This window comes from Camelus bactrianus, chromosome 13 (genome assembly GCF_048773025.1).
Source record: "Camelus bactrianus isolate YW-2024 breed Bactrian camel chromosome 13, ASM4877302v1, whole genome shotgun sequence".
Lineage (NCBI taxonomy): Eukaryota > Metazoa > Chordata > Mammalia > Artiodactyla > Camelidae > Camelus > Camelus bactrianus.
Window position 1 is genome coordinate 40,355,501 of NC_133551.1, and position 15,576 is coordinate 40,371,076.

Sequence of the window (15,576 nt, forward strand, 5' to 3'; positions counted from 1 at the left end):
ACCTGAGCTTCTTCACCTGCAGGGCCCAGAACAGTGCCCAGCACACAGAAGGCAGGCACTCCATACTTTTCTGGAATATGGAAATGACACATACCTTGCAAGGGTTGTGTGAGGATTTAACAAGATGCTGTATACAAGGTGCCTGGCCTACAGCAGGGCTTGATGTCATTTGAACAAACAGGTCAGCAGAAGCAGGGATGTACTCAGTTCATTAACCAGGATACTAGTGAGAAATCCACAAGGAATTTTCTTCAGTCATTGTGGAATGTGTCCACAATTTAAATAATCCCATAAGAACCTAGAGACCATTACAGAGCACCAACTATGTGGCAGACAATACATATACACACTCTCTAATCTTCAAAACATGGTACGTCATGTCAGCCAGAAGCTTCAGATGAAGAAATTAAAACTCACAGAGGTGAAGTGTCTTATCTCAAGTCACAAGATGGGCCACGGACAGAGCTGGGCTCAAGCTGGGGCAGGTCAGGCTCCAGGGCCGGCACTTGTGTGGAGGCAGGCTCACAGCGTGGACCTGCATGTGACTGTGTCTGTGGGTGCCCCTCTGATGGCACCCCCATAACAAGCACAGACTGCAGTGCACCGGAAGGGCTCTTTATTGTCTGCACGACCCCCAGACACAGGAGCACGGCGGCTCCAGGCAGGCCCCAGGCACTACCCAGGACCCAGGACACTCATGGGAGACGGGCAAGGATGGGGCTCCAGGCCTCGGAACGGTCCTTGGCTCACACAGCACCATGCAAATACAGAGCTAAAAACTTCCTGAAAGTCTCTGGCTGGAAACCAGTCGGTCCAACAGGTTCCTGGAAAGAACACAGCCCATTAGGATCCTGCTACTAGGTTTAATGGCAGCAATTAAAACAAAGGTCGCTTTTATGTAAATCCTAAGTGCCTAGATAATAACTGTTTCTTTCTCTCATGACCAAGGAGGAGTGCTGGGGAGCTGGTGCCAAGAGATGCCAGAGGGCTGGGCAGGAGAGGAGGGTATGAAGCATCCCAGCACCTTCCAGCCACATCGTCTGCTGACACTGCCCAGATCCCTAATCCCTCTCACCTCAGCCACCACAAACGTTCTGTGGCCCCTCTTAATTCTCAAGGACAATAATCCCCTATTCATTCCGCACACATTTAACAGGCACATTCTCTATATCGGGGCTGTGCCCAGTGCTGGAAACCCAATAGTGACCTGAATCTGCCTCCTGCCTTCAAGGAGCTCACAGCCAGGTGTGCAAATAGTGATAATGAAAGGCGACAGGCCTCATAATGGAAGTAGGAAAAGGATGCTAAGAAAGCAGGGGGGAAAACGACACCGACTTTCATATGTGGAAGAGATCATGTATGAACAAGTCTTAAAGGGCGAGTAGAATGGGCCAGAAAGAAAAAAAAGAAAGGAGACTTCAGAGAGACCAGTACATGCACTGGTTCAGAGGCACAAATGAAGGCGGGAAGAGCAAGGGTCAGGCTGGAGCCCAGGGCCAGTGCCGGTGGAGGTGGAGTGGGTGGGGGAAGAGACAGGTGGGGGCAGGAGCCGGGGGAAGAGACAGGAAAGGAGGAGCCATGTGATCAAAGCAGGACAGGCCAGCATTAAGTTACTATTCTGGAAGGAAGAGGCTGAAAGAGGAGGACCTGAAGACACGAAGGGGAGTGGGGAGACACAGCTGAGAGCAGAGACCTGGGGGTGGCTGGTGTGGCTGCGCAGGTGAAAGGCAACGAATGGTGTCTGGGGCCAAGAGCAGGGCCCAGACCGGGAGGCATTTCAAGGGAACAACAACATTGGAAGATACCAGACCTCACTACTCAACTAACATACCGGTAATGTTCAAAGGCTCAACTACTACTCCATCGAAGCAAAGCTGCTCAGGTTCTGTGTGGGACATGGGGCACAGCTAGTCAGTCACAGACCCAGCAGTTCCCCCACTGTTCTCTCACAACCCCCAGTCCTGCTTTGTCTCTTCAGAGCGCTTATCACAGCCGGATATTGTACTATGAGTGTAGATACTGTCACTGCCCCTGCACAGAAGACAGGCCTGGACTCTGTCAGCTGAGCACTGGAGGTGCAGCAGTGACGAGGCGATGGGAGGAATTCCCTATCTGTGGAATGAAATAAATGAACGCATCATTCACAGGCCCTGCCCAGGAGGGGCTCGGGGCTGGGTCAGATGGAGGAGAACATGTAAACATACACCTACGGAGCAGCAGCCTGGCTGTGCTGTGATGGGGGAACCCAGGGGCCACGGGAACCCACCCGATGCACTTAAGCAAGACGGAGATGGAGATGGTGAGTCTTTATACTAAACCTGGAATGACAGAGGATGACCAGATGAAAGAGAAATGGGGGTCGGTGGGAGGGTGGGGGAGAGGGAGGAGGGAGAAGGAAGAAGCCTCCCATGTGAAAGGAGCAGCACCCACTAGGACCCTGAGCCACTCAGGCAGCAGCGCACACTGATGTCCGTGAGGCGGGGCAGGGCTGGGTGCGGGGTGCAGAGGGAAGCGGGAGGAGAGGTGAAGAGCTTGGGGTGGGGGGAGCCCAGGGTGGGAAGTGCTGTTTTAGGAGATGGGCAGGGCTGAGGTAGCCCTCCAGGCAGAGATCCTGAACATGAAGTTCCTAAAGCCAGGGCCCCACTCACAAGCATCCCTTCAACTCCAGCCCAGGCTCGCTCTGGGGAGGACGAGTCATGGCCCTGATCCAGTCACCAGGCTGAAGCCGGCTGGACTTACCACAACCACCTTCTTTTTGACCACTGGGCGACACCAAAAATGCTGATAGAGGAGCTGGTCTGAGTCCACCCAGACTAAATTCTTGACACCCTCATCAGGGGCCAGATCTGTGGTGTTCAGCTGCAGCACCAGGAACTGGAAGACACGTCCATCAGTGCCCACGCTTTGCACGACTACCGGCTGCTCCAAAACCTTAGCATCGTTCTAAGAGAAAAGGAGACAAGTAAATCAAATAAGAAACAGTAAGACGTAAGGAACAGCACAAACCAGGAACCTAGTTCTCACCATTAAAACAATCCCCTACCCCTATTTAATGGTTTCCCCACAGGGCAACAAAAACAGAACTCGAAGCTCAGGGCACTGTCCAGGGTCAGGCCTTCTCGGCTGTACCCGGCCTGGCTCTGCCTGGCCTCAGATGCCTCGTGGCCCCAGGGTGCCTGCTCTTCAACTTGAGCACATTAAAGTAATAATTTCTGCCATTGAGAGGCAATTACCAGGCACACTGCACAGTACAGGAAGATGAGCTGGGAGGTTAATGACGGGAAACCCCTCAAACTCATGGTGTTACCTGATGGTGACAACAATGACGTCCATCAAACATTAACCGAGAGGGTCAATGTATATAATACACACAACCTCATTCAGTTCCCACTCCACCTGATGGATGAGGCAACTGAGACTCAGTGAGGGAGTGGCCTGTCTGAAGTCACAACGGTGTGTGGCATCAGAAACCACACTGGCTAGCGCTAGAGCATGCACATTTCCATCTGTCCTATTCCTCAGAGTCTGGCATCTTAGAATGCCCTAAGCCTGCACATAGGCATCTCACCTGGGTTTGTTTCTGGCTCTCAGTATGTGTCAGATTCCTGAGTGTCCACACCAGCTATGTCAGCAGCAGGATTTCACCAATCAACACATTTTCTAATTCTCTCTTTTAATTAATGCAACTTGGTAATGGTAATAATACCAGCAGCCATTTACTGAAGGCCTCTCGTGTGCCAGGCATTACATCAGTTTCACATAAAGTTGCCTCTAATCTCATAAACCCAGTGGTAAACTCCCACTTAACAGATGAAGAAACTGAAGTTCAAAGAGGTGATATAATTTGCTCATGGTTACCCATCAGGAATGAGCCAAGATCAGATCCCAGGCTATTAAATCACTTAAAATCCCACTGTCCTGGTTTATACTGAGTGCCCCATTGTATCTGATAGTAGCACCTGTCATTCTCAAGTGTCCCAGTTTGGATGACAAATCATGTTCATCCTACTGAGACTGTGGAGGCGTCCAGTTTGGTGACTGCTATCCATTGGACAAAGATCCAATAGGCAGGTCCCATGAGGCAAAGAATCCTTGATTCAAAGATGCTGCCTACCTTCACCGCTCCAGGGCTGAATCTGATATTAGGAATAGCTAATATCAGACCTCAGTGTGGGCCACACTGGGACTGTTGGCCTTAGAAATACCTGTTCTTAGCTGCATGAGAAATAAATAAAAAGAAAAGTACCTCTAAGTGGTAGCTGAGAATTCTGTATTGACTCTTATCTCCCTCTACAGATCAATAAAACTGCAGGTAGTACATAAATTTCTCAGCAATTTTACCTTTTACACAGAGGCTCTTCCCATAATTGCTCAGCTTCACATCCCCAGGAATAATTTGTACCCAGAGGGGGTGGGGGAGGCCTCCTCTCCTACCCACCTGGGTGGCAATTAGCGATGGCGTTGCTACCCATTCTCTGCTGGCAATAGCTGGCACAGAAACTACAATGAGCCTGCAGGCCTGGGACCTGCCATGTGACTATCGCTGCCTCCCTCTCCTGCCCCTGAGTTGGGAGACAGTACATCCTTTGAAGCCGGAGGGATCAGGGCTCCCATGCTTGCTTCCCTACTCATTAGCTGTGGGATCTCGGGCAAGCTACCTAATCTTCTAGGGCCTCAGAAAGTATACTGTCACAGAATGGGAATTAAGATAACCTTTCAAGGACTGGGAAGACACAGGTCACATAAAGATATGACAGCTGCTAATCTCTTAGCTGTATGACCTTGGGGAAGTTACTGGAGCCTCCCTGAGCCTGTTTCTTCATCTGTAAAGTGAAGCTAACAGTATCTGCTACAGGGGGTTACTATAAGGATTAAATAATGCAATGGTTCTCGAATTTCAGTGCAGTGGTTTTCAAACTTAGCTTGTACCAGCATCACCTGGAGGGCTTGTTAAAACATTGTCTGCCAGGCCGCACCCCCAGAGTCTCTGATACAGTACGTTCCTAGGTGATGTTCACACTGCTGATCCAGGACCATATTTTAAGAACCACTGACATAAGGAGTCCTAAGGAAATGTCTTGCATACAGTAGATGCTCAATATAGGCAAGGTCCATTCTACTCCCCATCTCACTTGGCTAACCACACCATCCCAACCCCACCTAGTTCCTAGACTGAGTAGGATGGGAGACAGAACATTTCGAATTTCATCTCTCTTGCAGGAGAGCTTCAGGCTCTAACCAAGACCTGGGAGCCTGAAAGCAGCTTTCAAAACCATTCCAGCCCCCACCCCTCAACACACACACAAAACCAGAGATCCAGTGTCCCAGGCCTGCTTGGGGGCTTCCTTATTGCCACTCCCCACCCCAAAAACCTTTGTCCCGATCATGGGACAGCACTGTGTGACAACCACTCAGCCTGCATTCTATACTTTCTAGAGCCCTGAGACTTCCTATCAAAATCAAGGGGCTATCGCCAAGTGGCATATTGGATCCCCAGAATCTTTCTTGAGTTGGCAGGCGGGTCTGGATCATCTCTTCTGCATCACTTCCTCCTGCCTACCCAACAGAGCCGGGGGCTCCATCTCCAATACTAGAGAACTGAGGCAGTGTGCTGGAGCACAGATAACTGAAGCCTTAGGAGTTGGGTCTACCTGGTCCTAATACTTTCTCCACCACTTACTGCTGTGTTTTGCTTGACAAGCTTCTTAGCCTCCCTGGGATTCAGAGACATAATCTGAAAAATGGGGATCATGCTGAGATCGTGTAGGGTACTGTGATCAACAAATGAGGCATCTTATATAAAAGACAGGCACATCATAGGCCACGAGCAGACGGCAGTTCATCTCTGTAGGATGAATGGAAGCAGCTCTCCTAAAACTCCTCAGTTGAGCAAAAAACCCCTCCATGCCTCCTTTCCTCCTTTGAGCAGTCTAAGGCAGGAGATCAATACAATGTAAGGCAGCTTGGTGGTCTTCTCCACATACATACCCCATAGAGGAGCCGGGCCTGAGTCAGGGCACAGCCAAAGGCAAACAGGATCATCTTGGCCCGCAGCTGAACTGGTTGAAAGCGGTGTTGTTGTAAATTGGATGACTCCAGGAAATACAGGGTGTGGGGATAAGGATAAGGATAACCCTCTAGGAATCCTGCAAGATATGTAATCATGTGAGGGGTGGAAAAGATTAATCAGCCTTCCCCAAAGCCTTAGGAAAGTCACCCCATCTAAGCTCAGTGTCAGGCACTACAGAAACTCAGTACAGGCAGATACTATCACTACAGCTCAGGGGCTGGCAAACGTCAACCTGCTGGCCTCATCTGGCCCCAGACTGTTTTAGAAAATAAAATTTTACTATAGCACACCACCACCCACTCATTTACATACATCTATTAAGTAGCTGTGACAGATGCCGTATGTGGCCTGCAAAACCTAAAATACTATTTGGTTCTTTATAAAGGATGCTTGTCAACCTGTTACAGGTGATTCTTGCAGGCTAGCTCTAACTCCACCCTGTTCTTACTCATTAAAGCACACAGATGACAGTGATATTAGAAGGATAACTCGAAATCTATGGTGACTATTTTTTTAAAAAATCATTTGCAAAATTGAATACTTTATGATTAATAACAAATGACTTGTTCATACCTCACAACACTGCGCTGAGATTTTTTTTTTAGTTGTTGTGTGTGTGCTTTTTAATTGACAGTCCCTTACTGGTCCTGCTTCCATAAGTGGCTACGACCATGGAAAAAGGGGAGGGGAATCAGGCAGCGGGGAGGGGTGATCGCCACAACATTCCATTTACACACAGAACTAAACAGACAAGTACAGAGTCACTATCAGAAGATGGCAGCACAGGAAAGGGGAGGAACAGGTGGGGAACTGGGGTGTCATTAAAAAAAATACAGGCCCCCCAAAACAGGGGTGGCCTGGGGGAACCTGGTCTGCTTCAAGCCAAAAGGAATCAGAAGAGCAAAAGTGGTTTGGGAAGGCCAGAACTATCAGGGTGGAAGGGAGGAGAAGGAAGGGTCAGGAGGTGAGGGGATTCAGCACTTGTTCATCTCAGCCACCGCCCTGTCTGGTCAGCTTTCTCTTCCCCTGCATGGCCATGAGTAAACCCTTGGAGGCTGGAGGTGTCTAGAATGAGTGACCTGGATTAGTGAAAGTAGGTGAAAAGGAGGACGAGAAAGGCTGGGAAAATCTCAGAGAACACTACTTAAAAGAGAGACATGATTTGCCTGCCTGCCTCAGTGCCTCAGCATGTGTGAATGCCCAACACTCAGCATTCACTCTGTGCCAAACTCCAAGACAGGTACCAGGAACACAGGCCCTGCCGAGCCTGCCACTGCCAGTGAGGAGCTCACCAAGTCTAAAAGGAAGACAGACAAGAAAACTGACGGTATCCATACAGAGGGACACATCAAGACACAAGGGGAGTCAAGGGCTGTGCAAGGATGGATAAAAGGCCCCTGACCAGACAGAAAGGTCGCAGAGCATTTCTGGAAAGAAGTGAGTCCTACAATGAACTGTGAAAGGTGGGAAGTTACTAAGCTGAAGAGAAAAAGCAGTAAATGTCAAAAGTGCAAGCAGAGGGAAGAGGAAGTGCTGAAGCCTGGTGGTGAGAAAAGGCACCGTGAATAAATGGGCTCGTGGGGAACAGATGAAGATGAGGCTGGAGAAAGAGGCAGATGGCAGACGTGAAGGCCCTTGGGTGATAAGCTAAGGAATTCAAACTTTATCCAACATGCAGTGGGGGGGAGGGGGTGGGGAGCCATGGGATTAAATTTTAGAAAGGCTACTCTGAAATTGTGAACTAGAGGGACTGGAGAGAACCTAGCCTGGGTTAGACTAACCGGCTGAGAGGCTGTGGTAGTAGGCTGCGTGAGACAGTAGGCACTGACCAAGGTTGTGGCTGAAATGAAGAGGTTATGGAGGAGGGTGCCACAATTCAGGACTAAGCGGATGGCAGGAGCTGCAGGCCTGCCCAGCCTGACTCCCTATTTCTGTCTGGGCTCCCTGGGTCAGTGGCAGTGTGCTGTTCGATGGAGATGGGATAAAGAGCCCCGTTCAAGGACTATGGGGCTTCCTCAGTCCTAGTAGGAGGTTGGCCAGAGTTTACAGGGTGCACAGAGAGGGGGGTGTCTTTCAAGGGATCTACGAAAAAAGGAAACATTTGATGCCTGTCAAGCCACCCATTAAAACTGATGTAACGGAATTACTTCTCAGGGCTCAAAAGTAAAGTCAGCCCTTTGAGCAAATCACTTAACCTCCCTGAGTCTCAGTTTCCTTGCCTATAAAATCGGGTTAACAGTACCTGTCTCACCAGCCTTAGGAGAAAATGCACCAGAAGTACTCAGTACATCCTCTCTCTTCAGAACCAGCTTGTCCCCCATTTCCATAATGCCTAAAAGTCAAAGACTTTGATACTGACCTGTGTCATCATTCACATCGTAAACGTTGCACTCTTGAAGACCCATAGTGGGAGATACGGGATAGAAGGTCTCAAGAACATGATTCTTAGTAGCTTCCACCTCCTCTCTGGAGGCGATAGGGGGCAGGGGATCCTTGGCGTTCAGCTGAGCTCTGCTAGAACCACAGACCTGAAGAAGAACAGACTCTAAAAGCAGAGAAAGACAGTTAGTCCAACATGGTCTAAAGCCTTAGCTCAGCAAAGTCTAAGGCTTTCCTCCTGCCATGCTCAAGTCTTTCAAAGCTTTCCTAACTGATCAGCCTCATCACAAAAAAACAAAACTTCCATTAAAGTGCTAATCCTGAGAGGTTTGACCAATGCACTCTCCTTCCCATGTTCCTTTTCCAATGAACCCTGAGGACTGGTGGTCTCTGAGTTCAGGGCCGCCCCACACAGATCTTCCCAAGCATCTGCTCTAAACTGGGGACGCAGAAATGAGTGAGAGTAATTCTCTGCTCTCAAGGAGCTGGCCAGGGAGTGAGTGCTACAACAAAAGTATGAACAACTTTGGAGATAGTGGAGGTAGGGAAAACTGACCTCCTCTGGGACGCCTGGGGAGCTTCCTGAAAGAGGCAATGCCTTTAAACTAGGTTTTGAAAGACAGATAAGAGCAGAGCTTCTCAACTTTGGCACTGTTCACATCTTGAACCAGGCCATTCTTTGCCGAGGGAGGCTGTCCTGTGGATTATAGATGTCTGGCAGCAGCCCTGGCCTCTACCCGCTAGATGCCAGCAGAACCTCTACTACCCACCCTGGCCCTGCTTCATTACCAAAAAAAAAATGCCTCCAGACAATGCCAAATCTCCTCTAGAGGGCAAAACTGCCCTTGGTTGAAACCTGCTGGGTAAGAGTTTGCCAGGCAAAGAAAAGGGAGGAAAACTATTCTAGTGAAGGAGCAACAGCAGGTGCTGGGTGCTGTTCCACAGCAGAGTTTAGGTAAGTAAGTCCGGGTGACTGGAGGAAGGAGGAATGGAGAGAGAGAAGTACTGAAACTAGAGGCCGAGGAGAAAGGCTACTAAGCCCAGGAAAAGGGCCAGATTGTCCTCAACCACTGAGAGTGAAAAATATCGAGCCAGTCAGAAAGCTTCACTTAAGTTGGATCAGCACATTTGCTACATGGAGACACAGGTGTGTGAGGAAACAAATTCACACTTGACTAGCCAGCAAGGCTGCCGCTGTGAACGTGTGTAGGTGCCCTTTACAGAGGTCCCCTTGGAGGCCGAACACCATCTGGAAAGACTCCTGGAGAATGGCCTCCTGAGGATTCTCTGGCAAATCTTCCTCTGAAGGTGCTTGGGTTTTGAGAAATACAAACCAAACATTACAAATCACAGTGTGATGGTAACTGACCAGGACTGATGATTCTATATGTCTAACAACTGGTTTGGCCAACAGCACTGTCATTTAATTAGCATGTGTCCTCCCTTATTGGTTATGCAAAAGAAGGATACTACATCTGTGGATGGATAAACTCTGATTCGCATGTTAAAACACATCATGCCCACACCTCAAGAACGTTTTCTCAAGTATTTCCTGTTTCCTCACATATAATCTGCAAGGAAGATAAATGTGCCTGGACCTCTCCTAACCTTGGGTTTTAGATTCTCCCCACAGACCATTCTACTGTGGTTTCCAATTCAATTCCCTCCACATCCCTCCTCCAGTGACAGCTCCAAATGGGGCAGTTTAATTAGAGGTAATACTTGATAATGGGCCAACAAGTACTCCTCTATTAATGAGGCTCACTAATTTCCTTAGTGGTGCCATTACCTCTGCAAAGTTGACTCCTTGCCAGGAAGTCCATACTCAAAGGGGCAAGCTGGAGAAACCAGACCAAGCAGATGTTCTGAAAATCCCAAACTGTCCCACAGCTGGTTCCCCTGCTCCAGGATTCCACCAAATAGACACCTGTGTACTTGGAACACCCCTGCCTGAAACACCTGAAATTTGGTATTCATTCACCTGTTCCTTCAGTCAGCACCTATTGTGTGCCATGAGCTGTCAGACACTATGGACAAAAATGAAGAAGACACAGTCCTTGTCATTAGCTCACAGTTTACTGGAGCAGACAGAAACTGTACTAGATAATTATAATATAATATAATGTGTGCTATAATAAAAATAGGCATATGGGCACAAGGAGCACAGAGGAGGAAGAACTAACCTGTGGATTTACACAGTAAAGGGGCCTGAGCTGAGTGTGCAGAGTAGTAGAATTTAGTCAAGTGAGGAAAGTAGAAAAGAGCACTCCAGACAGACTATACAGAACCTACAAAGGCACACAAAGCTTGCAGCCAAAAAGCTGCAAGTGGCTAAGTGTGAATTTGGGAATGGGGGTGGGGGCAGTAGAGCAGAAGACAAGACTAGAAAGACTGGGTGGATGCCAAATTACAGAGGACCTTGGATAGTATGATAAATGGTTAAGCTACTGGGAGACAGTGAAGGATCCGAAACAGGGAAGGGACATAACATGACTTGCACTTTAGAAAGATCACTCTAGCAGCTCTGTGGAAAATGGATTCAGAAAAGGAGAAAAGTAAGAATGGGGTACAATAGAATATGAGCTTTGCGAGCCCAGAAACTGTGTTTTATTACTTCCTCACTTCAACTTTTAGGCCCTTAGAAGAACTTAATAAAGAGAATTAAGTCTTGGAAAGAAGTGAGTAAAAACAAAAAAGGCTGGGCTATGGCTAACGACATTGAGGATGTATCTGAGCCACAAAACTGGACCATGACAAAGGGAGTGAGAACAGGTATGGCAGCAGGGAAGGGAATACGAGCTGGTGGTGGGGCCAAGAGTAGAAAGATAAGGAACAGACTGGGGCTTTCTGGTATACGGGATGACCAACCTCGATTCCAGGTGGTGGATAACAAGCTGTTTTGGGCACAGATCCGCCTGGCCAGAGAAGGATGCTTGATGATCTGGAATTTACAGAGCTGTATCAGACTGTCCACAATGACTGGGCTTAAATGAAAGAAGAAACGTTTGGAGAAGTTAAGCAACAGGCTGATTCCAAGATCCATCAGTTGTAAACCTTACTGACTTGGGGGAAACTTACCAGTATGTCTCTCTCTTGGGGATGTCTTCAGTAGAGTGCCAGAGACGAGCATGAGAGATCACATTCAGAACACGTTCATCCTGGTTCTCTATGTAGTTCCTGGGATCATGAGCAAGGCTCAGCACTTTCTCAGGAAGGCCTTCTATTAACTTGGTCTTGGTAAGCCAGAGGGCCTGCTTTACACCTTTAGGGTAATCAGTTACAAAAACAAAAATTTAAAAAAAGGACGATTCAGGAAGAGATGCTTAAGCCTGCCAGGTAGCATCTTGGGGAAAAGGCAGCTTCAAGGGGTCAGAACAAAGAATAAAGAGTGGAAGCGAGGAGAACCACATTTCAACTCAGCTTCAGGAATGACTATCTACTTAAGGACAGCTAACAGTTGACTGAGGTGTAACGAGTACTTGCCGCAGGAGGAATTCAAACAGCCGCTAAGATGGCTGAGATCATGAGGCTGAATCTTGCAAAGGTCTATCTGTTGCCTACAGGATTCAGACAGACCCTAAAACCTAGATCTTTTCTGTAAACCCCAGTCCCTGACTGAAAAAGCTCATGTCTGCCAAATACGCTTCCTTAGATGTCAGCCCAGGATTAAGCCCACACTGATATATCAAGGGGAAGAAACTTTTGGAAATAACTTTTGGATCACGAATAACTTGAGGACCCCTGAGTTTGGGAGCACTTAGATAATTTTTCACATCTCATCTAACTCTGAGATTCTATAACAAGTTATTTTATAAGCAAATTTTTATATGAAGAAGCCCTATGAAACACACTGCTATATTTGTCAAAAGAATCACACTTAGCATGTTGTTCAATTTATTACAGAGGGTCCTGCTTGAGACCTTCTGAACTTCTCCCTGGCCTCAGTACAGGAAGGTTGGGTTTTTCCTGGGTAGAGAACTGTTTCATCTTCTGGATATGGTGAACTGTAAAACTCAAAATGTTCTTCTCTATTCCAATGGTCAATAAACTTCTTAAAGGACCAGACAGTAAATATTTTCTGCTTTCGGGCCATACAATCTTTGTCACAACTTCTCAACTCGGCTATTATAGCACAGAAGCAGCCACAGGCAATAAGTAAATAAGTGGGCATGGTTTGTTCTTATAAAACTATAGAAACAGGCAATGGGCCTGTCAGCTGACCCCATCTTGTACCATTTGTTGAGTGCTAGCAAGCTGAGGGTCAACTTTGGGTCTCTCCTGTATCAAATAGATCACATACAGCTTTTTTGTATTAACCTCATTGTTTCATTGTTCCTTTGTTCTGATTTCCTCAGCTATCTATTTTTAATTTAATCTGGCTGTGCTGTAAAATTTCTGTAAGATGCCCAAAATACTTTTCAGGACAAGGAGTATAAATAAACTAAAATAGATTTGATTCAAACTGCTTAATCTTTAAAAATTAAACTAATTTAAATCCCCTACTCAGCGGGATGGGCTGTTGTGCCAGGCACAACTCCCTTGCTTCACTTTCCCCAAATCTTACTTCCCTAAAGGAGGGTCAGGCACAGACTGAGGAACCTAAATACTACATTAAGTCCACAAACCAGTCTGCTATCCTCAGATCAAAGTTAACACTGCATTCTTTTTAACGACTGTGCCCATCAGTAGACAGAATTCTGGTGACTGCTTTGGTTGGCAGGCTACTTACCCCAACTAGAAAAAGACCACTCTGACTCAGGGACCTATCTTCATTTGAAAAACTTTGTCTCGGGGAGATGGTAGAGCTCAGTGGTAGAGCGTGTGCTTAGCATGCACAAGGTCCTGGGTTCAATCCCGGGTACCTCCATTATAAATAAATAATAAAAACCTAATGACCTTCCCACCAAAAAAAAAAAAAAAAAGAAAGAAAACCTATGTCTCGGATTAAAGGAATCTAGGACATGGGGGAAACAACCTCAGACAATTTCTTTTGTGGTGATAAATGAAAGGCAATGAGACTTTTCAGTTTAAGGCTCTCAAGAGATCAGAAACACAAATATTTAGAAATGTAACTTCCAGATTTTGTGGTACAGCAGAAAGAACCCTGGACTGGGCTCAGATAACATGAGTTTTACTCCCAACTCTGCCACTGTTCCTTAAATTTGAAAATGGATAAAATACTAAGATTTTATGGTTCACTATTAATAATATGTAAGAGCTGCCATTTACTACACGTTGCCATCTACCCTTTACCAGGAGCTTTATCTTCAGGTTGGATGGGACTTTAGGGAATGGAGGATGAAACTCAAGAGAGACTAAGGAAACTTGTATCAAGTCCCATACTTCATAAGCTATGGAGCTGGAAGGAGAACCGGAGTCTACGTTAAAGCCCAAGATCTCTCCATTACCTTAATCTGCTTCTCTAGCCCTTATCTTGCAGAGTTTTATTATAGACTTTACAGAACCTCTCTGCATATGGTCAAAGCATAGGGTATGTCTTCAGCCTAGTCAAACGAGTTAATCTTAACTTCTAAAATATCTGTGCAATTCATCCACATGGTAATGTTACCAGGGTCCCTCAGGGTGCCAAGTCTTGTGAAGTCCTTCGCAACACCCTGTGAGGACACAAAGTATTTAAGGGCTGGAAAACCAGCTTTCAGGAATGGGTTTGAGCAGCTTAAGAGGCTGGCTGGTTGACTTAAGTTTTCTTCAAACCTAGGATTTATTCTCTGTCTTTGTCTCCAAATCCTGCCAGGTCTCTTTCTTCCCTAATTACTCACTGGGAAATTCTGCTCCCACTTACCTGGACCATTTTGTGTTTTCAGGACCTGCCCTAACCTCATCCTAATTTAGGGACTAAGGAAGAATGAGGTGGAAAAATGGGTAAAAGGCTTCTCAATACATAAGCCCTCACTCCCTTAACCCCCTGCTATTGAATCTGGAAAATAATGTCTGGTCCTGCCCTAGACATACAGATGGTTTTGGCTAAAGTCATTTTAACCTGTTCTTAGTGAAAGTGAAAGGGAGCAGGAGTGCTAAAAGACTAGACAACTTTTAGGTCCGGATCCTTTCCTTGAAAACATCTCAGCTCTGACTTTTGACAAAGAACATTGACCTAGGAAACCACGGGTCATAGCCCTGGCTTCACTAGTAACCCACAGTGCACCTGGGAGCAAATCACGGGCAAATCACCTTCTCTGTCACAATTACCAATCTGTGAGATGAGGTGATAGGCATGCAGATTAAGCACTCTTTCTGTTGTCTCTGCACGATAATCCACCTCCATCTAGTTCTCAAATATACAGTTACATCTGCAGTGTGTTAAGAGCTGGGTCAATGTAGACTACCTTCACAAAACCACTCATTTCACAGGAAATGGAGATTCAGGAAGCGTCAGCCACTTGCCCAAAATCAGAGTGAGAGGCAGGGCTAGGCCTACAAATCAGGTCTTTTTATTCGGCCACTAAAACTCTAGTACCCCCTCACACATGCAGCTCTTTACATCCCACTTAATCCTGACAACTCTCAGAAGATGGGAATCAATGTCGGACCCATTTCGCAGAAGAAACTGAGACCCTCCAGAGTTTTAAAGTTCTGCCCATAGCCACAGAAGGTCGGGGTCAGTGCTGGGTAGACATACAAAGTCCCCTCCCTCCCATCCTGGGGCCTCACCCTCGAGAAGGCGGCAACGCTGGTGGAAGATGTAGCAGGCCTGGTCCTTGTACAGTGGGTGCTCGTGAAGAGGCGGCAAGCGGCGAAATTTTGGGTGCGTCCAGCCAGGGTCCCAGGGCGGGAAAACTGGCCGCGCTAGCCCGGGCATAAAGTGCATCTTCCCCGCGTAGGTGATGGGCTCCAGTCCAGGGATCTCGTGCACCCTATCCGGTGGAGGACGCTCGGGCTTCCGCGTGGAGCGCACGCCCCACTCGTACGCTCCGCGTCTCGGGGCTCCGCAGCCCCCAAGGCCGAGCCGCCCGGAGCCAGCCAGCGCCCGCCTTGCAGGCCCCGAAGCCAACGCCATACCGAGCTGATCTCCTCAAGATCTCCACCAGGACGCTGCCATCTTCCCGCGCGCAAGGCCTGCTGGGAACGAAAGGGGCTGGACGCCAAGCCTCGTTGTATGAGTGACA

General features: G+C 47.6%; 1 protein-coding gene across 2 annotated transcripts; it reads right to left on the reverse strand.

Moving 5' to 3' along the window:
* Positions 1–599: 599 nt before the first annotated feature.
* MRPL37 (mitochondrial ribosomal protein L37) lies at positions 600–15,549 on the reverse strand. Of its 2 annotated transcripts, XM_010951832.2 has the most exons (7): positions 15,122–15,547; positions 11,528–11,711; positions 11,318–11,433; positions 8,430–8,615; positions 5,989–6,146; positions 2,740–2,943; positions 600–824 (listed from the first exon to the last, which is right to left on the reverse strand). In XM_010951832.2, the coding sequence occupies exons 1-7, from the start codon at positions 15,465–15,467 to the stop codon at positions 747–749; spliced, it is 1,272 nt and encodes a 423-aa protein (XP_010950134.2). In that variant the 5' UTR covers positions 15,468–15,547; the 3' UTR covers positions 600–746. The 2 variants fall into 2 exon arrangements, with proteins under 2 accessions (XP_010950134.2, XP_074232524.1); XM_074376423.1 differs by lacking the exon at positions 8,430–8,615 and having other exon boundaries at positions 15,122–15,549.
* Positions 15,550–15,576: the final 27 nt, after the last annotated feature.